Here is a 24,176-nt window from a genome sequence, read left to right on the forward strand (position 1 = left end):
TATGCATATGCATCCAAACGGGAGGGCGGGCGAGGAATAAAATCAACGAGACCAGTTTCGATCTGTTTACCTCTGTCCATGATATTGCTTGCTACTGATGAAGTCGACGATTTTGAACGTGCCATCGAGATAAGCTCCTTATCGCCTCTAGATCCCACAGACGGTGCCAATTGACAAGGTATCAACTCGTCAATGCCTACGGATTGTAGACTAGGGTTTAGTTGGATGTAGAGGGCAAGTAGATCTCGAAGGTTTCAGCCGAAAAGTACTCGACGAATATGAAACTAGGTTTTGGGAAACAATGATTCGATGCTTTCTTTGTCCCTCGACTCCCCCTTATATAGGAGGCGGAGCCGAGGGATTCGTATTGTACAAGTTACAGAGTCCGGGAAGGTTTCTAACTCCTCCCGCAAGATTACAAATAATGCTTCCTATTACAACCCTAGCTTTCCTTAATAATATCTTGGGCTTCCGAGTCTTCTTATTCTTCGGGTAGTGGGCCTTTAGTAAACCCCGGGTACTATCTTCGGCAGGCCCATTGGGGATGCCTATGTCAGTCGTAGCTAGGACATCAAACACCTTTTCTCTTTTGAACTTGTTGAGTACCTCTGTACTCACTTTCTTTCAACACCCTTGCTAGACCGTGACAAAGAAGTGGAGGCCAATGATGGAGCACCGAAAGGGGACTACGAGTTGGTCTACGAATAGCCTAACTTATCAGGAGGAGTAGAAGGCCTGGACTATGGGATAGTCTACGGAGTTGACAACACCGAAGCGAAGGAATAGAGTCTCACCTTAGTTATATTAGAGCCGAGCAGCGTAGTGGCATACTTAAATAAGTTGCTGAGCTCATCATGTCTCTTGAGTTGAATTGTAAGAGTACTTAAGTAATATCGTAGGGTGTTCTCATCGGACCTGTGAGAATACCAACTTGTTAAGACCATGTTTGTGATATTATCTGGAGTGTTATGACCTGTAATATTTCTGTTGTACCACTCTGAGGGATGTGATATTTATGAAGAAGTCCCTTCATGAAGATCATATCAACGACTTGTATACTACAACATGCAGTGGTATGCTGGGTCGCCGCACTCAACAACCAACTAATGGTTCATTGCTCCCTGTTACATGCACATATAAATGGGGGAGCCCCAGAAGCTAGCGATACACACATGCATTCTCTTAGCCACGCTGCTCTCCAACACCCCTATGTCTGCACCGATCGCAGCCCGCACACAAGCAACAGGAAGGCTGGAACCTCGTCGTGTTGTAGCTTCCCTCTCCAATCTTCCCTGCTGCAGCCTCTGTTTTGGTGTTTCTGTGTCGCTCTCCTCAAAAAACCCTCGAGGGTCATATATATAGGGGTTTTTAGGTCAAACGGTATCCTTGGGTGAAAGAATCAGACGAAACAGGTGGTCGATGGAAAAAAGAGCATGTGTGCTACGCCCTCCCTTATTGGGCGCGCCGCCACATCTCGTTTGGGCCTCATGCCCTCCCTCGTTAGGTCAAGTGCTCCAGATGCTTCTAGTGGTGAAATATTGACGTTCCCGAAATCCTAGCTCAATTTGACTCCTTATAAGTCCTTAAAAGTGGAAAGTACACAAAACAGGGTTTTCCTGTTCTCGAGAGTTATAACCCAAATAAAGGGGATCATTGGTAAATCCCCATAAATCAATATAAAACATGAATATAACATCATATATGTTGCAAATATGTGGGAATATGTATCAATAGGGTAGAAAGTTCATGTATGCATTTTACATGCATCAATTGCTCTTGATCTTTTAGTTCTAACAGTGGCCTCTCCAACCTCACCCACTTCAATCGTTGGAAGGGCTCTAGCCGCGGCAATGGCTCCGCAACCATCGCACCGGGTATCACTTCCCCACCGACACTCTTGGCTTTGGAAACACAATACTCTAGCGAGAAGATGCACCAGAGTCAAGCAACACATGGTGCAATTCCGACCCATTCTTATCTGTCACTTTCGGATCAGATCCAATTGATTCACTCCACCAGAACTTCCTGAGAAATCCATCCCCTCCGTCCCACGATCTGGTACCGGGATGATGGAGCGGTCCTCTTCCAAAGCCATCCTGACCTTCATGATGAGCAGCGCCTGCTCAAACCGAGCTCGTTGTCACACACTTACTGCCCCACTGCCCAGTGATACTCTTCCTCCTCCCCGAGGACCCCACGAATCCTCGCATACCTCCTTGACCCCACGCGAGCGCCCTCCTCCTCCATGCCCTCGCGCACCCTCTTGGCCGACGTCTCCACAAGATTTGGCCGCCGACGAGGTGTGGGGGCGATGCCGAAAAGACAAAGTGGTTGACTCGCAAGCGTGCGAGGAGCTCTCTCCGGTCACCATTTTCCTCCAAATCTGGAACCTTAAAATAAAATCTATACATGTGAGAGAGACCTCTCCCATCCTTGTACGTCTTCTCCTATAATTATCTGTGACCGTAAAGTGAAATAAATTCTTTTATCTATTAATAGTTACCAAGATGGTGATTTTCATGTTCCTCCACCAACACTGTAATCATATAAACATCAATACAATCAAGCAGGAGTAGGTCTTTACCTCCACCGATAGGGGCTGAACCTGGGTACATCGTGCTGTGCACCAATCTCGTACATGTGCTCCAATATCATCATCGTCAATCACCTCTCGTAGGTTATCCTTGTAGCATCTGCTTCACGAAAACCACGACACTGACATTAGTGGTCGGGTGGGAGGGGCGAGCAAGAGCAGTTTCCTCGAGACAGGAATGAGAGCGACACATTGAGAGAAGAGAGACGAGAGAGACTCCTTCTAGTAGCATTTACCAAATCAGGATTTGAATTCGCATCAGAGCTATAGTGAAAGTTTTGTCCAAAAAAGATAATGAGTGCCGTGAAAGTTTAGAGAGTCGCAACCCCTGTCAACATCTCACTGGAAAACGCAGCAACGGACATTATCCAGTCCCCTGCCAGTGCCCCCGACTGCAGGGCCCCAGGTAGAACCATGGCCCATGGGTCAGTTTCCTCCACCGCCCTATGGACCCCACGAGGCTTTCTCCATTGGTAGGCGGTAACGAATATTATCCGCCCGGAGGCGGCCCCGCGGGGAACGCCGTAAACCACGAATTTACGACATTGCCCCTCCCCCTTCCTCTAACAAGTCGTCGCCTGGGCGGGCCTCGTCGTCGCCCTCGGCACAACGACCTCAACCCTCCCCATTCCTCGCGCGGCCCGACCATGGCGAGCCGATGCTGCCGCCGCTGGCTCGGCGCGCTACGGCCCCTCGCCGCGGTCCTCCTCCTCCTTCTCCTCGCCCTCGCCCTCGCCGTCGCGGCCGCAGCGGGATCCCCCGATCGGACCGCCCCCTCGCGCCCGCCGCTGGTGCTCCCGCTCACGCTCTCCTACCCCAACGCCAGCCGGCTCGCCGCGTCCAGGGCCAGGCGCGCGCTCGCCGACGGAGGCCGCCCCAGCGCCCGCATGCGCCTCCACGACGATCTCCTCACCAACGGGTCGGTACACTCGGGATTCCTCCCTCCTTATTTCCCACCAAATTTGCTCTATATTGGATCTGACGCTGGTAATTTTTTTTTTTGTCGTATTGGTTTAGCTATTACACGACGAGGCTGTACATCGGCTCGCCCCCGCAGGAGTTCGCGCTGATCGTCGACTCCGGGAGCACCGTCACCTACGTGCCCTGCGCCACCTGCGAGCAGTGCGGCAACCACCAGGTTGGGCCGTGATTCCTCCTCTCTGTCTAGCTACCACTTTGAAACTTCGTCTGACGATTATTAGATTTAATTCGTCTGACGATATATTGACCGCTCACACGTGAAACTGTAGCCGAACCACTCAAGTTAGCTACTACTCGTAATTAAATTTGTAGCTGATGATACAAGTTCCTGATGCTGCTTTGCGTTCATCATTATCTACGGATTTCAATTCTCAGGATTCACCATGTAATTTGCAGATGGATTAGTAAATGCACGTTTAGTTTTCTGATGTGGGTGGACTGAGGGCATCTCCTCAACCCGCAGGGATTACTAAAACTGAGGCAGCCTAAACCAACAGAATGCTCTCTTTAAAATGATCAATCATTAATGACCCAAATTAATACTGTGTTCAGCGTTCCTCAATAAACACCAAACACAAATTTGGCTTTTGTTTGGTAGGCATTCTTTCAGCAAAAAGTTGCTCTATTGGGCTGCCAAACCATTAGCTTTGGTATTATTACTCCTAAATATATGTTTTGATCTTCTCTCTGTGTTCTTGGTCCAATCGATCTTGCCAGCTGCCAATAATTGACAATGCATTTGGCTGTTGTTTGGCTTGGTCATGCCAATGTGTCTGTAGCGCCAAATAATTTTGTCTTGGCACCTGTTTGGTCACTAACTAACCGCACTCTAGATCTACTGTTGCTGTTTTGCTTTTAATCCATGCTGTCACTGTCTGAATGTATAAGAAAATGCATCTGTCCGTGAGAAAATGATTCCCATTTCTATAATGTATTTTTTCTACATTCTCTAGCCAAATCCCAGAAGTTCTTTTGTTTTGTTTAACTCCCAGTCTGGAAATTTCATGGTAATTTGATTTCAGCAGACGTAAAGGGGCATACTTGAGATTTAAAGATGTCAGCCAATGCAAAGGGGTATAATTGAGATGTAAATAGAAACATAAAACAACCAGTACATGGCCTTTAAAGTCTTGTACATTTCATCTGAAAAAAGTCTTGTACATTTGATGCCTATAAGCCAAAGTAATATGTTAAGAAATAGAAACACTGAAACCAAACAGAATTTGACTTTATGACTTGCATATAGCTCGATTTGCGAAATAGTTAAACGAAATCGTTTCTGAAATCCTCTTGATGCAATTGAAGCAATCTAATGATGGACCATAATTTATGCAGATGTCATCATTGCTGTACTAATGTTGAGATGTTTTTAATGTGTATACGGAAAGTTGAGTGGCCACTCTGCATTGATTTGTTCTGTTTTGGCTTATTTTTATAATTTAAATTACTTAAAGATGTGCATGCAGCCATAAACATCATGCCATACAGGAAAAAAAAATCCATTCTATTGGTCCAGGAGATCTCACCATCATGCATGTGTGTAAATTCTTAAATACCTGGGTGCTAACTTAAAATATGCCAATGTTTTGCTTGATCTAGGATCCAAGATTTCAACCTGACCTCTCCAGTACATATTCACCAGTAAAATGTAATGTTGATTGTAATTGTAATAATGATAAGAGCCAATGCACTTATGAGAGGCAGTATGCTGAAATGAGCTCCAGCAGTGGGGTGCTTGGTGAGGACATTGTGTCTTTCGGCACAGAAAGTGAACTTAAGCCACAGCGTGCTGTTTTTGGCTGTGAAAATTCTGAAACTGGAGATTTGTTCAGCCAGCATGCTGATGGCATAATGGGGCTGGGCCGTGGCCAACTTAGCATAATGGACCAGCTTGTTGATAAGGGTGTCATAGGTGATTCATTCTCTATGTGCTATGGTGGAATGGATATTGGTGGTGGTGCTATGGTACTTGGTGCAATGCCTACCCCTTCTGACATGATTTTCTCACCTTCAGACCCTGTCCGCAGGTACCATGGTTTTTTGTTCATTTTTCTATGTGGGTGCGTTTGGGGTTCTGCTATTGTAATATTGATGCATCCTCTTTTTATTAACTAATCTCGAAATGGAAACAGCCCATATTACAACATTGAGTTGAAGGAAATACATGTTGCTGGAAAGGCATTGCGGGTAGACCCAACGATCTTTGAAGGCAAATACGGGACTGTCTTGGATAGTGGGACCACATATGCATACCTCCCAGAACCAGCTTTTGTAGCTTTTAAAGATGCTGTAAGTTATGAGATGATTCATCCTCTATCCCCAGTCTATTTTCTTAACGGATTTTCCTGTACTGTTTGTAGGATCTTTTGTTTAACTATAGACATGATTCCATTATATGGAACCTATTTTTCTTTAGCTTTTGCAGTTCACCGTTTTAAAAAAAGATGATCTTTCTAGGTTTCGATGATAAATAATACTCCATCCATTCCAAAATTAGTGTCACAAGTCACAACTTTTTGTAGATACAGATGTATCTACACACTAAAATGCGTCTAGATACATCCATATCTAGACAAAGTTGCGACACTAATTTTGGAACGGAGGTAGTAGCAGTTGAGGGCTTGCCATCTTTTTTACTTCAAATCTTGCACAATGGAGGTTAACCATCATTATGGCCTGGATAGATGAAATGTTACTCCTTACTGTGACTCCAGCTACTTTTTTATGTTTATCACCACAAATATGTTGGTTCCTATTTCTCTTTATGTTCTCTTAATTGTTGCTTTGTGATTCTTTTCAAGCTTACAAGGAACAACCATGCACTTGCACCTTGCCTTTTCATCTTATTTGTTACCTCATGCACACAGTTTATTTATTGTTGGTCCTGTGTTAACTTTTTTGATAATGAACAACTGGTGATTCTTTCTGCTCTAAAGCTGTTGGTAAAGCATGCTGTAATGATAATGCTCTCAAACAATAGGTGACAAGCAAAGTACATCTGCTCAAGAAAATCCGTGGCCCTGACCCAAACTACAAGGACATCTGCTTTGCTGGTGCTGGAAGGTGAATTTCCAGTGATAATAGCAATTATTTATTTTCATTAGAAAGCTTCTCATGTTCTCTGTAACATTCTTATGGACTTTTAATATGCACCACCTTACTTCCAGGAACGTGTCCAAGTTGTCGGAGGTATTTCCAAATGTTGACATGGTATTTGGAAATGGACAGAAGCTCTCACTTTCACCTGAAAATTATTTATTCCGGGTAATTACAGAGTTATAGCCTTTTAATTCAGTTAAGGCAGCACTTGCGTAGTTTGCTTGTTTGTGCTGTCTGCTCATGTTGTGTCTTTCTCAAATTTTGAAATGAAGCACTCCAAAGTCGAAGGGGCTTACTGCTTGGGTGTGTTCCAAAATGGGAAAGATCCAACAACTCTATTAGGGGGTAAGGCACTAAACTTCAGTAGGAGTTTCAAGAAATTTGCATTCCAATCCTTCTACATTTGTTATATATGTCATTTGCACTGTATGATTTACCATTCACTTTGCTGTGGGCCCTCCTGGACAAGTGTCCTTCTACATTTGTTATATATGTCATTTGCACTGTATGGTTTACCATTCACTTTACTGTTGGCCCTCCTGGACAAGTATCCTTGCATGATGCCCCTCATTAGTTTCTTGTGTACGTCTGCTGACTTATATTGCTCTCATATTGCTAATTTACTACTGTAAGTCTGTGCTGGCTTGTAATTTACACAAGCTTACTGTTTTTTGTGCATTAGGGTTACAATTAGAATACATTCGATGCCATCCATATGTAATACTTTCTGATTTTCTCATCCTTGACATAAATATGATTATTAGTATATGTTGAATAATAGCTGAGAGTATGTGCACATGTACTCTATCCAGCTTATCCATGTATATGTAGGAAACTAAATTATTAACTTGGGGAATTGCTTAGCGTATTACCTCCATATTGCCAGTTACTTTATTTTCCATTTATTTGAACTTTTTAAAGATGAATTGTTACAATCTGACCTGCCTTTTTATTCCTTCATGGTGCTGTTTGTGACATCACTTATTCCATATTCAGTAGTCTGTGCATGCAAGCTTGAAATTTGTGACACAACTTCTGGTCACATAGAAACTCCTTTTGTGAATAATAAGGTATAAGTCCATGTTTGCTCAAAGAAGCGGAACAGGCCGTTCACAGGGAAACCAGAAAAAAAAAACTTTCCAAAAAAGTCTCACTTCCAGATTTGAGGTAACTTTGAGCAATGTGTTTATGGAATGATTAGGCAGAAATTGAGCCTGCAGGTGAAGATTCCTGCAATTTCTGTTGCTAGTTGAAAACCGACACAAATATGGGACCATTATCTCATATGTTATTTGTAATGACAGAAATAATAGTTGATATAATAGAACTTAGCTGCTATATATTTCTTGTCTGTCACTATTTTCGTTATAGGAAGAGTCTATTGCTTGAGTGATAAGCATCTTGATTCACTCTAGAGTGAAATAGATTTAAGTTTAGTTTTTTTTCTTTGCGAAAACGCAAAAGCTTTGCATTTCGATGCATTGATAGAAAAGAAGGTTATAAATACAAGTCCAAGAAAGGACCAATACCACACCATACATCTAGGGGGGGAGTTGGTGAAGCCCCCGTGCTCCCGCAACCGCCCATGATCGTCCCGGAGAAAGGGCATCCCGTCAGGATGTCGTCTCCTTCGATTGGTCGTGGAGCGGACATCTTTGCAGGTGTGGAAGACCACGCATTTGTCTTGGCATGCGAGCCAGATAAAGAATCTCACCCTTGGAGGTGCCTAGATCTTCCAGATGAGCTTCCAGGATCCTGATACAATCGTCCTGGAGAAAGGGCATCCCATCAGGATGTGCAGCATTGTCTCCTCTGATTGGTCGCAGAGCAGACATCTCGGCGGGTGTGGAAGACCACGTCGTGCGAGGCGCTCACTCGTCCAACATTTGTCTTGGCATGCGAGCCAGATAAAGAAGAGGAGCGCCCAGGTCTTCCAGATGAGCTTCCAGGATCCTGATACAATCGTCCCCTGGAAGAGGATGTTTTAGCAGGACCAGTAGCCATACTGGCCGTCCGTGGACCACCACCAGATGAGGTTGTCTGGCACATCCGTGAGTTGCACCCCTCGAAGTCGGATCCACAGCTGAACATATTGCCATAGGGCGAGTGGGCTCATGGCCCCTGAAAATGTCAGTAACCCAGCTGTGATCAACCACCACCTGCTGCACCATGCGGCGCTTACCGGGACGTCTATTGATGACCGTGAAGAGGTCCGACGCTATCTCCACAATAGACTTCCCCTCGAGCCATCTGTCCTCCCAAAAGAGAGCAGAGTCATCTTGGTGGACGCGTCGCTCATCCCTAGAGAACTGCATGTTGAGCCCGCGCCAAGGTCGGGTCGGCGCGCATCCTCCAAAGCCAACGGACCCTGAGGCTGATGGCCCTGCGTTCTAGGTCTGGGATTCCCAGACCCCTGTACCACAACGACTGACAGACGTTGGCCCAGTTGACGTGGCAGCGACCGCCCTTGGTGTCCGCCCTGCCCACCCAAAGGAATCCACGCAAGATCTTGTTCACCTGCTTGAGTGCTTTCTTGTCCAGGGACAACATGGATCTCTGCTAGCACTGATCTGATGAGAGCTAGGCGCCCCGCCCTGGGCATCATGGATCTTGTTCATCTGCTTTAGCTTGTTTTGTTTATCTGTATCATTAGGAACATGCTAACATGCTTCGTTTTTGTGCAATGATCCTTGACAGGAATCGTTGTTCGTAATACTCTTGTAACCTATGACCGCCACAATGAAAAGATTGGATTTTGGAAAACTAACTGTTCAGAGTTGTGGGAGAGGCTCCATATTGGTGGAGCTCCTTCACCAGGACCTTCAGGTGATCCGAGTTCACAAGCAGATTTTTCACCAGCTCCTGCTCCTAGTGGTTTGCCAGGTTTGTGCCTTTCTTTTACCTGTTTGTGCCTCCACATCTTCATTGGTTTATTTTGTATGTATTGTTCGATTAACGATAAAGGTGTATTAATTATTTTTGACTCATAGGTCGTAAAAATTGGGGAGGTATCATTCTTTTTTGCTTGTGGGATTGGGAAGATATCTGATGCAAAAATTCCTAAATTTGATAGGGCTTTACATTTTATGAGAAACGTGGCAGTTGCACAATCAGCATCTCTGAATGTTTTCTCTAGCTATAATTTATTTGTATTGTATGTACACTTGATTTATTGTATGTGTTATTTTCTTGCAGAATTTGATGTTGGTCTCATCACTGTTTATATGTCGATAAATGTTACTTACCCAAACCTGAAACCACACCTCCATGAGCTGGCTGAGCTGTTAGCTAAAGAGCTGGAGATTGATTCTCGTCAGGTAAGGATGAAACATAGTATGACAGTAAGATCTTGATAGTTATGTTTGCAGAATTATTCTTTCCTGTAAGGAGTAAGAACTGTTCTTAGAATTTGCTTAAGTTTGCTCTAATTCAATAGTTCTTTAGGGCCATGCTTTGTGGTGATTTCTTAATTTACTCTTTTAATTGTATAGGTTCGAGTTATGAATGTCACAGGCCAAGGAAACTCTACTCTAATTAGATGGGAAATTTTCCCTGCTGGATCTTCTAATGCTATGTCTAATGCAACAGCAATGGTAGCATCCGCTCCTGCACCTATGTGGACTATTACAGTTTTTCTTCTGTACAACATGATTAATTTATTGCATTGACATATGATAGGGTATCATTTATCGGCTAACTCAACATCATGTTCAGCTGCCTCAAAATCTTGGCAGTTATCAGCTACTCGAGTGGAATGTGCAGCAACCTATCTCAAGAAGGTGAGGAAATGCTTTGAATAATTGTGCTATTCATATCGTGCCTGATAAACATTCAAGCTTTTTAATTGGGACATCTCTTCCTCCAGAAGAATTTATGTTAAATTCGAACTAAATACTGAAACTTTACCAAGAAACTCCTCTTCCAAACAAGCCCTAACAGTGATATTTAGTATATACCCTCTGTTGTCATTTTATGTGTTCCTGAATTGTGGTCTTTGTCTGCATTAGGATTAAATCCAAGCAGATTTGATTGAATGTTTTTTCAATGCTGCTATTTGCTCTTCATTGGTTTGTCTTACAAATTTTTGTTTACTTGACTCGCCATATAATTTTGTTACAGGTCATGGTTGCAAGAACATGTTGTCTCCATACTGGTCGGAGTTTTGCTAGTTATTTTGCTGTCTTTATCGGCCTTTGTAGGAGTCTACCTTTGGAAAAAGAAATTTAGAGGTCAAGCTGCATATAGACCAGTGGATTCAGTGGGACCTGAGCAAGAACTCCAACCCCTATAATATTGGAGCTCTATGACTGAGCAGCAAATAGGTAATTCTTTGGTAGAGATACTATTATGTGGGCTACCATATTGAAGCGGTGCACATCTGCCGTCGGAGTAACCCTTTTTCTTTGTATGTAACACAAAGCATCTAGCTTACAGAAGAAGCACAAGATTACATGACTTGTCGGTTCAAAACTTAGAGCATTAGTTCATAAACTGTCTAGCGATTTGGATCAAGAGCTTCCTCTCGAGGCTTACAGTAGGAGAAGGTTTTGTCCACGTAATGTAGATTAAATAGAATAGGTCAGACACAAAGCGCTCGCACCGGTGGACCGGAATGTTGTAATATCTATTTGATAAGTGGCGAGGATATTCTTGTTCTTTAGGCGTGATAAGGTTTTGTCTTTTTAGGTGTGTGTGGTGTTTCGGTTGAGGATACTCTTGGTCTTGGTCTTTGTATATTTTCTCTTGCGGAAATTTACTTTCTTTGTAATGATCTTCTCTTTTTCTATTCCATACTGGTATCCGGAACAGAGAAACGTGATGCCTTTGTACCGAGGACAATATTTTCCTTCACTATTAGACTGAGTATGAAATGCTCAATTTAGACACAGTTAATACGCTTCTTACTTTGCTTATATGTAAGGTGAGTCTGATTTCAGCGGTTCCTTTCTGTTTTTTCATAAGCTGTATAGTAGGTTTCCCAACTGCCTATATTTTATTTAATTTTCTTAAAGGAATATGTACAGATATAGATCTAGTCTTGGACCAGTAAGTTAGAGAAATGGTCTAATACAAAAGATCGAACCCAGTATGTCATGCCAGCATATGATTTCCTAGTGGTCTTATGCAGCAGAAAAGCAATTTCATCCTTGAATTTGTTCCTGCATCTATAAAGTTTAGTGCCTGCACCAGCGCTCCTCAAAAAGTGCCGGTATGTTTTGGAGCCCCATAAAAGTGATGGCGCGTCCGAAAGGATTCCTATGCGAAGGGCTTCGATCGGGCGCCGGCATTAAATTTCTGCTCAAAAGATGGTCCTGGCTCAGATGCAGTGATAACCCCTTTAAAAATTCTCCTCTCTCCTACTTTTTTTTAGCTTCACATACTTTGCTTTAATAACATGCATTTGCTATTGAAGCTGTGGTATAAGGTCACCGGTGTGGAACACACATCCCCATAGTACATACACTGCTGCCGGTCATATTATAGTGCTCAGTGGTGGAGATGCTCTTATGAGTTACTTGATGGCGATTGATTCACATGAATTTAGTTCCCGCGAGCTCCCTGTTTCACGTCAAACCATACCGCTGTGATGTGTTTTCTGCATTTGTGCCATTCTTCATCTTAAGTTCCATGGATGGAAAAGTTCCTGATCACTGAGGTACCGTGGGCAGTAATTTCAAGGGAAAATTGCATATATTTTTCTTGATGAAATTTACTTTGCTTGTAATGATTTCTCTTTTGTACTCCATACTGGCATCTGGAACTGACAAACGTGATGCCTTAGTACCGAGGACTATTTTCCTTCTCTATTAGATTGAGTATGAAATGCTCAATTTAGATAACACAATTAATACGATTCTGACTTTGCTTATGTGTGACGTGAGTATGATTTCAGCAGTTTTTCTCAGTTTTTTTTTTTAAAATCTCTACAGCAGGTTTCCCCACTGCGTAAAATTTGAAGGAAAATGTACAGAACTACTTCTACAGCTAGTACAAAGGCTTGGGCCAACAAAATTAGAAAAATGGACTATACAAAAAATATCGAACCCATGCCAGCATAGGATTATTTTCTATCAAACTTATGCAGCAGAAGAACCATGTCATCCTTAAATTTCTTCATGCATCTGTACAGATTAGGAGTTGCTCCCTTGAAGATGAAATCATTCCTTGTAGTCCAAATAACCCAAGCAACAAGGATACTAATTTCCCGTGAGAAAGGCTGGCCAATAGCTGTTTTGAGGCTGATAATCACCTCTTTTCTCTTGCATGGATGAAGATCATAGTTGTTTGTCTCCATTTTGATAAATATTGAGAAGCAAAGAAAATGATCTCTGTTTTTCGATGGCGATTGATTCCGTCTTGTTGTGTGGATTTAGTTCCTGCGAGCCAACGTTTTAGGGGATCCTCAGCTCGCCGGGTGCAGGTTGATGGGCTTCCCGACCGTGAAGCCGCCGTCCACCACGAGGTTATGGCCGGTGACGTACTTGGCCTCGTCGGACGCCAGGTAGACGGCGGCTCTGGCCACGTCCTCCGGCTCCAGCACGGCCCCTTGGAGCGAGCTCATGCCCCTCTCCACCATCCGCTTCAGCGCCTCGTCGCCGACGCCCGGGTTCGCCCTCGCCAGCGACCGGACCAGCAGCGGCGTGGCGATGGCGTGCGGCGAGATGGCGTTGACGCGCACGCCGGCGCGCGCGAGCTCCTCCGCCACCAGCCGCACCACGCCGACCACAGTGGCCTTGGAGAGGCTGTACGGGAGCGCGGCGATCCCGCCGAGCATGCCCGTGGTGCTCCCCGTGCAGAGGATGCAGCCGCTGCGGCGCGGCACCATGACGCGCGCGGCGTGCTTGACGCCGGCCACCGTGGAGCGCGTGTTGGCCGCCATGACGCGGTCGAAGTCGGCGAGGTCGAGCGCGGACAGGGGCGCCGGCGCGGAGGAGCCGGAGATTCCAGCGTTGCTGTAGAGGATGTCGAGCTGGCCGTGGCGCGCGACGGCGAGGTCCACCGCCGCGGCGATCTGCGCCTCGTCGGTCACGTCGCAGCGGGTGTACTCGGCGTCGGGGCCCAGCTCGGCCGCCACGGAGCGGCCGACGTCGTCCTGGATGTCCGCGAGTATGACCTTGGCGCCGTTCCGGATGAACTCGACGGCCGTGGCCTTGCCGATGCCGCTGGCCGCGCCGGTGATCACGGCCACCTTGCCGGCTAGCCTCTGGCAGTTGGAAGGCGCAGTCGAGAAGCCACGTAGCAAGGTTCCCACAGCTCCGCTGTTGTCCCTCCTGCATCCGCAGCCAACAGGTGACAACTAACTATCAGCTAAACTTGCCGGCTCCTCCATGAACTAGCAGAAACAAAATGTAGCCATTAACCATTCCGCAATGGAAACAGATTTGAATGAAATCCCTACACCAAATTGACCATTCCTCAATGGAAACGGAGTGGATGAAATCTCTACACCAAATTGCTCTTAGCACATAGTAAGAAAAATGGAAGACTAGAGGAGAGACCTGAGAAGGAGTTGCATGGCTCTAAACATCGTCATTGCTGCTCTGAGTTTCTTCGTGAGAAGCTGATGCCAGAGTTAGATCTGTTGTGAGCTTCTCCGTGAGCAACGCTGGGTCTGGAGTTATGGCTGAGCAGCTGAGTCATACCCCTACGTTTTGAAACACGTCTAGATATATACAATTCTAGACAAATCTGCGTCATTTAGAAGGAGTAGATCTTGGCATGTCTGCATTGTTGTATCCATTCTGTCCACGTTTGCATCATTGTATCCTGCCTGCCCAGCTGATAGTAAATTGGGGATTAGTCTCCTCGTGGGGTTGCTGTCAGCTGTTGTGTGGGGTTCTCGCCTTTTGGCTTCATTCGTCGACAGTGTTATTGGTGTCGGTCGGGCACGGGCACCGTGCCCACAACGATCGCTTCGTTCAACTTCTCTTTTGACGCAGCGGCTGGGGAGATGTGACCATGTGGGCAGCTGATTGTTTCGTATACTAATACTAGGTCGGTGTTCAGTGAGGCAGGTGATTTTTCTGGAGATAAAGTGGGGGCAGGTGATATTGTGGATACATTCTAGGTAGGAGTTGGCTTAATTCTCTGCACTATTGTCGTACGGGATGTACCTAGCTACTGGGTCAAACGCACGAAATTGCATGGGTGAACCTGGGAGCAAGCGCACCCTATATTCAAAAAAAATTTAATAATTCAGAAAAAGTTCAAAAAAATTCAAATCTTTTTGGGAATCAAAGATGATCATGTATTGTACTCGTATACGAAAGATTCACCATGGAATACCTTCTCTTGTTTCCTGGGTGAAAAAAACAGACTTGGAGGTCCTATATTAAAGTACTATTCACGCTATATTCGTCATAGATTTTTTTTTTTTTTGCCTGAAGTCAATGTGAAACATTTCTTGGCCAAACAAATTTATACGAGTACAATACTTGATTATCTTTGATTCCCAAAAGGATTCGAATTTTTTTGACTTTATTTGAAATTACTACATTTTTTGGAGTATATAGGGTGCGCCTGCACCCGAGAGCCAAAAGTCCGGGTCAGTCAAACGCAGGCCAAACATAACCGAGTCAGTAGTAGAACATTAGTTAAGGATACAAAATGGAAAAAAACGGCAGCAAAGAGGGGGTCAAAGTCTTACTTGATAGGCTGCTAAATGTTTTCCTCGGGGTGTGATCAATCTTCTGCCAGTTTGGATCTCTGACTGTTAGACAAGACTTCATAAACCCATCATCGAAAGTAGAGAAACTATACGTCAGACACTGATTCCTTTTGTGATTTTCAGGCCATATCGAAGTCGACTACGGAGATCTTGGCCGGGTGCTGGGGGTAGTAAAAACGACTATCTTCTTATATAATTGCAAGGTAGACGGCGAGGAGCTCATTGCTTCAGAGGAGGAGGCCTCGGCTGGAGGTCTCGTGAAGAGCTGGAAAGCTCCATAAGGTGAGGCCAATCAGCGAGTGAGTGAAATTTAATACATTGTCCGTTTGTCCTATACATACATATGTTGTACGGTCGAGTGTTCTAGATATAGACGTATGTACCTGTTTGCTTGCAAGAGGAGAAATGCTGATGTAGACTCCCTGGGGGCCAATTGTCCGTGGAGTCTCAAGCGTAGCTAACTGAGGAAGGTGGATCAAGGATATGCAAATTCAAAATCTAGATGCCGCAAAGTTAAGTGTTAGATCTAGTTGTGTGAAGCCTCGTCATTCTGGTCATCGGAAGAGTGTAATAATATAGGAGGAAAGGCACACGCCAGACGGCCAGAGGATCAAGGCCTATGCGAAGCAAGATGATCCCAGGGACACCAAGAATGTCCCTAGTATCGATGTCGCAAAGGGAGCATGGATTTGCCAGGTTTGCACAGTCAATACGAATTATGCGCTAAGAGGACTCTCCCCCTACACTAGATGGAGCTTTGGTGGGCCATGAATGATTTTCACTTGTCCCCTTACTTCTACTCTTTCTCTCTTTTTTTCCCTTTTTTTTTATTCTCCAAAAGTATCAGAGGTGCGACGAGTCTATATAATCTCCCTACTAATGCTTTCCTTTTTCTTTTCTGTTTTCCAAAAGTATAAGAGGTTTCATCTTGATGAATCTATGTCTCCCTACTACTACTGTTGTTCCTTTTTCTATCCAAAAAATGACATGAGAGGTGTGATGTTGATGAATACGTATATATAGAGCTCCTCAGAGAAGATATGCAAGATACATGATGATCCCTAAGGTGTGCAGATATAAAGCTTTCAGAGATGATGAATGGAAATGTGCAAATGGCAACAATTCACTGCTTCAATAGCGAGAGATGCATATATAGGTAGGTATAGTGGACACACATGGAAGAAGTGGTTAAATTTATGTAAGAGGAGTTGGATGTTAGCCACAGAGTATACGCGATCTCTATGAAGGAAATGAAACGCCAGGTGCCAAAGAAGCTAGAAGGGGAAAATAAAAGGTGAAGAGAAATGACCAGCTTGAGAAGAACTCCTCACTAGATGAGAACTAACTTAACAGTGCACACTAAACACACGAATTGCGATAAAAAAATCCCCCTTTCCTGTGTTAGTTACTCCAGGAAACCATGTCGAGCTGGTTGAAGAAGCCCCACACCATGAACTAGAGCCAGATGGGGATCGTACAGGGAAGCCATATGACACCATGAAGAAATAATCACCCTAAATTCATACAGCAAAAAAATGTTTAGCACTAAGTGGTTTAGGAAAAGGCTAGCATACATCATTGCAGTAAAAACTTTAAGAGAATCGGGTTTCGGCCAGTTTCCCTTATAAACTGGCCAATTTCCCTCTCATGAGATGAAGTACCGAGCCTACATGTCATGCATCTTAAAACTGATTACCGGTGGGCTGAATAGAAGCAAATTAATGAAGCTTCACTAGCATTCGGGTGCTGCTCCTCCACCCAGCCAAATTGTTCATTTATCTCATGGAGCACAAGCCATACAAATTACTAGGAGCCAGTCAATTCGTGCACCGATAAATGTGCAACACTCTGTGCCCAAGGTAGCGAAACAGAAATCCTCTATGATCCTTCACCTACAAAGTTTCCATAAAAACAGTATCATTATACATAAGCTAGAAGAGAATACTGATTTCATGGAAAGAACAAAGAATAATGTTATACCTACTTTTGTAGTTAATTGAAAGCATAGAGCTTATGGATCCCTAATGGTTGCTTGACCGATCAGTAAATATTCTGCCAGCCACAGGTCGGCGTAACTTCAGAAATCACGCACTTAAGTCCTACAAGAATTATTTGATACCAAAGCTGACCCTTTATTGTTCAAAGCAAGCAATTTTACAGAACGTAAATCAAACGCATCGGTAATTTGAAGATAGTAAGACAAACTACATTTAATTATCCTGAAAAGAAATGTGCCATCTCCACTAGCTTGAGGGGTGTTGCCCTTGCTACTTGAATCACGCGCATTCCGTAAAATCATTGCTACTTGAATCATTTGCCAGGAAATTACTCTGCAAGGGCAACACCCCTCAAGCTAGCGGAAGAGATTACTGTTGCATAACAGTAAAGCACCTTGCTTTCATGGCTAATGACGCTCAGTTAAAAGCTGTTTTCCTTTTCATAGCAGCCTACCAGCAAAAAAGAGGTGTTTTCAGTACATGAAACAAAGAGTACCAAGTACAGTATGAGAAGGGTGAAATCATGCACTTCGGTCCTAAGGACAGAAATAATTGGCTATCAACCTCAAACATTTTTATGTACCAGACAATTTAGCAAGCACCTCAAATGTAAATATCAATTCAAGACAGTGCGATGAACTTACATTTGCATCATTCTTTCAAAGCATCCACCAACAGCAAGTATCTTGTGTTACTTCCCTGCCAAATGTATCTGGTTCTTGAAGGGAGTGTACCTTAAGCTGCTACCAGGTACACTATTGTTTAGAAAGCTTGTAAAACAGGAATACTTGGAAAGCTATTAATAAAAATTTCTGTATAATCTCAGTATTTAAGCTGGCCAACTTTTTTCATGACAAGATTCGCTATAAAAATAAGAAAAATGGATATTCACCTATAGGCCTATTAGGTGTCACCTCGATCTTCAGTAGTTATGATGCATATTCTATTGTAACACGGCATTTCGAATACCAGTGTGGTGTAATATGAGGACAAGCAAGAACTGCCAAAAGTAGAGAAGAATATAAGCGGGGGGTTTCCCTTGAAAGGCAAGAACTAAGAATAGGTGAGAGTTTACCTTTGGTATAGGAGGCAGCTTCAACAAAAGCTCGAGACTCGTGAGAGCTCGACTCCAGATTGGATCGAAGAGGAATGAGGTTACTATGAGCGCATCATATCGCTCGAATACAGAAAAGAGTTGATCTCGAGCACACACTCAAAGTCTGCGAAAAGCTGAGTACGAACAAACCCTATACCGCGGCGTGAGATGGCTGATGCTTCAAACGCACATAAGCTAGGCATCCAGCCGCCGCTTTCTGTCTCTGCTGAAGCATTTCAACAAACGAGTGATATGCATCCAATACCACCAATTGGATGTAGAACCAGAAAGATTTTAAAAATCCAGATGTACATCAAAATAAGCTTTTAGTCCCTTTCTAGACCAAAGCTTATACGGCTGGTTTTTATAGAGGGTTAATTGGATAGATGCCACCACAATTTTCGCGTATTCGAGAAACGCCACCGCAACTTTCAACTTTGGAAGAACGCCACTGCAGTTTTGTCTACCTTTGACAGATGCCATTACACCCACTTAACCTCACATACTAGCCAATATACACTGTATTTTCAGCGTATATACATATACATTGTGGGGCCAGCAGAGTCAATCTTAAAATTGGAGAAGTTATACGATAAAATATTGCATAATATAATTAGGGAAATAAAAATAGATCTAGTATAGCTTCACGTCGCCCGAATTAGGTCAAGACTTGCCTGCTCGCTCCCCTGCATATGTATTGATTCAATCTGACACCCATTCCATGACGTAATATTGTACTGAGTGTGGTTATTTAGTCACTCACTGTTTAGCTAAAATTTACATTATTTTTAAGGATCATTATTACATGGTAGTGATTTTGTTTTTGTCAGATGCAGTGGCAGTTGCACTGTGCTTAGTCACTCGCTGCCACCTCCCTAGAAAAGGTCGTTAGACTTTTGTATGTATGAAATGTTTTGCACTGGAGTTGGAGTTGGTTGGACAGCTGTATATATGCCCATCTATTTCACTTTTGATATTTTGCGCACTCCCTTGCAAGTTTTTCTTATATTTTCTGAAACATGTATCGTTTTCTATGTGATGCGTAAGTCCAAAAAACCAAACAGCCATGGCAATATTTCAAATTAACTCTTTTTGTTCTCTTAAAGAAAGTTTACTCTAAAGAACAAGAGGAAAAAATGTAGAAGAGGAGAAGCCGAGGTGGAGGTAGTCAGAAGACAAAAGATCTAGAGGAATACGTACGCCTTGATCGAAAAAGAGAAGCAGATCTCGTTTTGTTCCTTTTTTCCACCTTCTTTTGGATCCATAGGAATCTGAACCTGTAGGTCTGTTTCTATGTGCAACGTGGAGCTATACTAGATCTAATTTTATTTCCCTAATTATATTCTACAGTATTTTATCATATGATTTCTCCAATTTTAAGCCTGATTATGCTGGCCTCACCATGTGTACGTGTATACGATGAAAATACAAGTGTATATTGGCCAGTATGTAAGGTTAAGTGGGTGTAATGGTATCTATCAAAGGAATACAGAATTGTAGTGGCGTTTTTCCAGAGTTGGAAGTTGTAGTGGCGTCTCTCAAATACGTGGAAATTGTAGTGCGTTTATCCAATTAACCCTTTTATAGATGATCAGCTCACGTTTCCCTGTTCCTTTACCCCAGTGATCGGAGCTAGTATACATAGAAGAACAACTTCAGCTGCACTCATGAAAGGGATCGGCTCCCAGGAGGCCAGGAAAGGATATTCTTTTTTGCTTTTTTTTTTTGAAAGAAAGGCAAAAGGTTTGCCTTAATTCATTAATAGAGAAGAGAAGAAATCTTTTTGCTTTCTTTGGTAAAGGGTAAAAAGTTCAAAAGAAGAAAAAATAAAGGATTTAGCTTCTAGGCTTGACAAAGGCTTTTATTGTGCTTTCGTGAATGTGCAATGCCCTAGCAGCATTTCCATGCGAGCAAAAAAAAAAGATAAGAATATGCGCCACCTAGCCACACAGCCTATAGCTTCTGACCGTGTCTCTGAGATATTCTCAGATCGTGTTTGTCGGGAAGCATATAGGACAGCGACACAGTGTAATTAAGTTGTGTTCAGATTAAGATGGGAGGTTGCTTCAAACGCGCACAGGCTAGGCCTCCAATTGCAGATTTCTCTGCTGAAGCATTTCAGCAAACAGGTGGTATGCATCCAAATACCAACACCGGATGTTACAGGACCAGAAACAAATATAACCAGATATATGCGTACGTCCTGCGTAGAGGGATTTGAACAAACAGGTGGTGCGCAATTGCAGCTAGTACGTGAGGAAGCAATCTTATAGTACCTCCCCTCCGGTGGAGACGCGACGCCGGCGGGCGGCGGTGGACGTATCGACGAGCGTCCGCCATGCTCGGTGGGGGATGGGGCGGGGCTAGGTGGGGGCAATCAAGTCCCTCGGTCAGTTTATTTTCAGTGTAAGTCGCTCGGTCAGGCTGTTTTTTTCTTTTTGAGAAAAAAAAAGTCGCTCGGTCAAGCTGTAATGAACTTTTTTTGAGGTTGAGCTGTGATGAAATGTGAATGGTGCGGATGCAAATATACTAGGTGCTTTTTTGAGAAATAAATGGGCCTTTAGAGCATCTCCATTCGGCGTCACCAAAGCGTCCCCCAAACCGCGTCGGATCGAACGGTTGGGGGACGTGTTTTGTTCATGCCGCGTTTGAGGGACGTCGCTTCCCAGCCGCGTCCCCCAAACGCATCCCCCAAATGAATATTGGTGCACGAAAATAAAGGTTTTCATTCAATTTGATTATATATTACAAAATTTGAATGAAAACGGCTAGATTTCATCTAAACCTAGACTACTGACCGCCCGGCGGTGCGTTCGACGGCCCCGCCCCGTCGTCGCCTCTCCTACGCCGCAGCTCCTCCTGCGCGCCTCCTCTCCTTGCGTTGGGCGGTGGCCAGACGCCACCGCTCCAGCCGCGCGTCCTCCTCCGCCCTCCCCTGCTGCGCCGCATGGAGGGAGAGCTCGACGACGCGACGAATCTGCGCCTCTTCGCGGGCACGGGCGTCGTCCTGGAGCTTCTTCTCCGACTCGAAGGACTCGACAAGCGCGTTGCTGATCGGCCGTCTCGTCCGGGTGCGGCCCGTCGTCGTCGGACCACTCGAACTCGTCGTCGTCGTCGTCCTCCACCTCGGTCTCCTCCACCTCGGCCTCCTCCTCCTCCATTGGCGCCTCCTCCTCCACATCGGTGGCGCCTCCATCATCGCCGCCGCCAACACGTCGGCCTCCGCCGCCAAGCCGGTCCGCCCGCCTCCCCCGGATCGCCGCCGGCGCCGCCTCCCGGCTGGCTGACGCTCCTCCGCCGCCAGCTGCTGCTGGCGCTCGATCGAGTCCCGCCGCCGGCGCTCGATCGCCTCCCGCCGTTCACGGTACAACACCTCCCGCTCATCGCGCTGGCGCCGGCGTTCATCAGCCCACCGCTGCTCCATCTCCTCCGTCCGGCGCCATCGCGCCTCTTCTCCCGCCGAGGCGTCGAACGCCGCAACGATGTCGCACTGCTGCTCGTGCCGCCGCGGCCTCGTCAGCAGCGGGGCCATGGGCGCAGAACGCCGCTAGATCCGCCGCCTGCGCCGCCTCACGCTGCTGGCGGGCCTGCTGCTCCATTGCCTCCCGCCGCTGCTGACGGTGTGCACGCCAGTTCTGCATCCCTCACCGCCGCCGCTCTTCCCGGGCCGCGGGGTCGGTGTCGACCTGCGATTCCGGGACTGCAAGTGGAGGAGACGGCGGTGGAGGGAAGTGGCCAGCGCTGGGGCGGTTCGCCATTGGCACTGGTGGTGGAGGAGACGGCGGTGGAGCAACGAGGGATGTGTTTGTTGCCGGCGGGTGTGGTGGCTACCATTGAGCCGGGAAACCTTTTATAGACGCCGGCGTCGGGAAGAAAGCGCGGGAACAAGCGAGAAGAGGCGGGAAGATCGCGCGGGAACGGGCGGTGGCGTGCGAACGCCGGCTACGCGTGGAGGCTGCGCACAGACCGACGAGACGTCTTGCCTGCCCCTCCGTCGCCATTAAAGCAAAGATGCCGCCGTGTGTCACTGCGCGCGAATAACTTCCGTCTCGAGGTAGGCGACGGTTAGGTTAAAATTAACTGTGCCGCTGACGGGACGGCCCCGCCACTCCCCGCCTCGCTTTTCGTTGTGTCCCGCGTGCCCGGAGCGTCCCCTGTGGGACGGGAACGGGCTCGGGGCGCCAGACACCGTATCGGGGCGCGCCAGACAAAAATGGACTTTAGGGGACGCGGCTGGAACGGTTTTTTGGTCCGGCGCGCCCCAAATTGCTTTGGGGGACGCTTTGGGGGACGCGGCTGGAGATGCTCTTAGAGCATCCCCACTCGTCTCCCCGACGAGGCCCCCAGGACCGCGTTTTGTCATCCGGACGGCGAAATTCGACCCAGTCGCGCCCACGGTTCCTCGTTTTCGTCCGGATTTGGCCCTTCATCCATCCGGCGAGCCCACGCCATCCCCGGCCCCCCGGGGAGTGCTCGGGGAGTCCGGATGAAACGAAAGCGCGGGAAACACCGAGGAAACTTCCCGCGCGTCTGGTGGCCCCAACTTGTCGGCGAGAGACACCGATCGTTGTCCTCATCGCATCGTCTTCCGCGCGCTGTAAAAGCCTGCCGCCGGTCAGTATTCACCGGCCGCGTAGCTTCCACGAGGCGAGTTAATGCCGTCGCCTCGGTATCACGCACGCCTACCTCTATTTATCGCCGAACTACCGCGCCTGCCCCACATTCACCTCGCTCGCCTTCCCCCAAATCTTCCCCGATCTCGAACGAACCAGCAATGGCGAACGACGGTGCGGCCAAGAACGGCTTCGGCCGCCGCTCTCTCCACCAATGGGAGGGACGGCTCCTCCACATGGCGGGCTACCCGGCGCCGCCGGACTTCCGCGCGCCGGGAGGATGGAGACTAAGCACGGGCGGCGTACCGATCCCGCCGCGCCGCCATGGACGCCGAGATCGAAGCAGTGCTCGCCACATTCACCGACGAGCAGCGCGCGGAGCCGCGCTTCTTCCCCGACGCGTACGATTCGTGGAGCGATTTCTTCCGGCGCAGGTACGAGCGCGAACTCGCCACGTATGATGGCCCTCCTCCTCCGGCAAGGAACAACGCCGCCGGCCGCCGCCGGTGGTGGAGCGCGTCTGATCGCACCCTCTCGAATGTGCTCGCGCACATCGAGGGCGGGAATTCCCCCGTCCTGCAAATGCCGCCGCCGGAGGCGGCTACTGTGTCGCGCCAGCGCGGTAGCTCCTGGCTGCCGAGGAGGATGGCGCCGTCCTCCTCCTCGTCTGGGTCAAGGTCGGCGTCCAGGTCCGGCGGGTCGACGTCGTTCTTCGTTAAGAAGGAGCCGGCGTCTCCGTTGACACCGGCGCACGTCAAGAAGGAGCCGGCGTATCCACCGCCGACCAGAGGGCGCAGCAGCGGCGCCCTCGTCATCCGCGACCAACCCTCCTCTCCGCAGCGCGGGCGGAAGAGGAAGTCGGCGAAGAAGGAGGCCGCCGCGGCCGCCGCCAACCAGCTCGCCGAGGAGGAGGCGAAGCGCGCGGAGGACGCCGCGGTGGCGGAGGCGATCGCCAGGTCGGCCGAAGGACTCGGTGCCCGCCGACAACAGCCTCCCCATCGACGCCGCATCCGGAGTGGTCCGAGCGCGACCGGGAGCGCCAGGAGGCGGAGCGGCGAGCGGCGACTCGCTGCCGGCCGCCGCGCGTCAACTCGCCGCCCGCGCCGCCGCACCATCCGCCGGTAGGAAC

The 24,176-nt window shown here is 46.9% G+C and overlaps 2 protein-coding genes across 2 annotated transcripts; one reads left to right on the plus strand and one right to left on the minus strand.

Annotated features, from left to right (window-relative positions):
- Window positions 1-3,208: 3,208 nt before the first annotated feature.
- On the plus strand, window positions 3,209-11,441 carry LOC124669996 (aspartic proteinase 36-like). The gene is made up of 12 exons (XM_047206518.1): window positions 3,209-3,512; window positions 3,611-3,731; window positions 5,174-5,601; window positions 5,707-5,863; window positions 6,555-6,637; window positions 6,742-6,838; window positions 6,946-7,018; window positions 9,371-9,556; window positions 9,869-9,990; window positions 10,165-10,266; window positions 10,352-10,452; window positions 10,793-11,441. Exons 1-12 carry the CDS (start codon window positions 3,241-3,243, stop codon window positions 10,962-10,964), a joined length of 1,914 nt encoding a protein of 637 aa, XP_047062474.1. The 5' UTR covers window positions 3,209-3,240; the 3' UTR covers window positions 10,965-11,441.
- Window positions 11,442-13,076: 1,635 nt separating this feature from the next.
- On the minus strand, window positions 13,077-14,250 carry LOC124679073 (momilactone A synthase-like). Its single transcript, XM_047214899.1, has 2 exons — window positions 14,173-14,250; window positions 13,077-13,944 (listed from the first exon to the last, which is right to left on the minus strand). Exons 1-2 carry the CDS (start codon window positions 14,205-14,207, stop codon window positions 13,077-13,079), a joined length of 903 nt encoding a protein of 300 aa, XP_047070855.1. The 5' UTR covers window positions 14,208-14,250.
- Between the last annotated feature and the right edge of the window lie 9,926 nt (window positions 14,251-24,176).

This window comes from Lolium rigidum, chromosome 7 (genome assembly GCF_022539505.1).
Source record: "Lolium rigidum isolate FL_2022 chromosome 7, APGP_CSIRO_Lrig_0.1, whole genome shotgun sequence".
Classification (NCBI taxonomy): Eukaryota; Viridiplantae; Streptophyta; class Magnoliopsida; order Poales; family Poaceae; genus Lolium; species Lolium rigidum.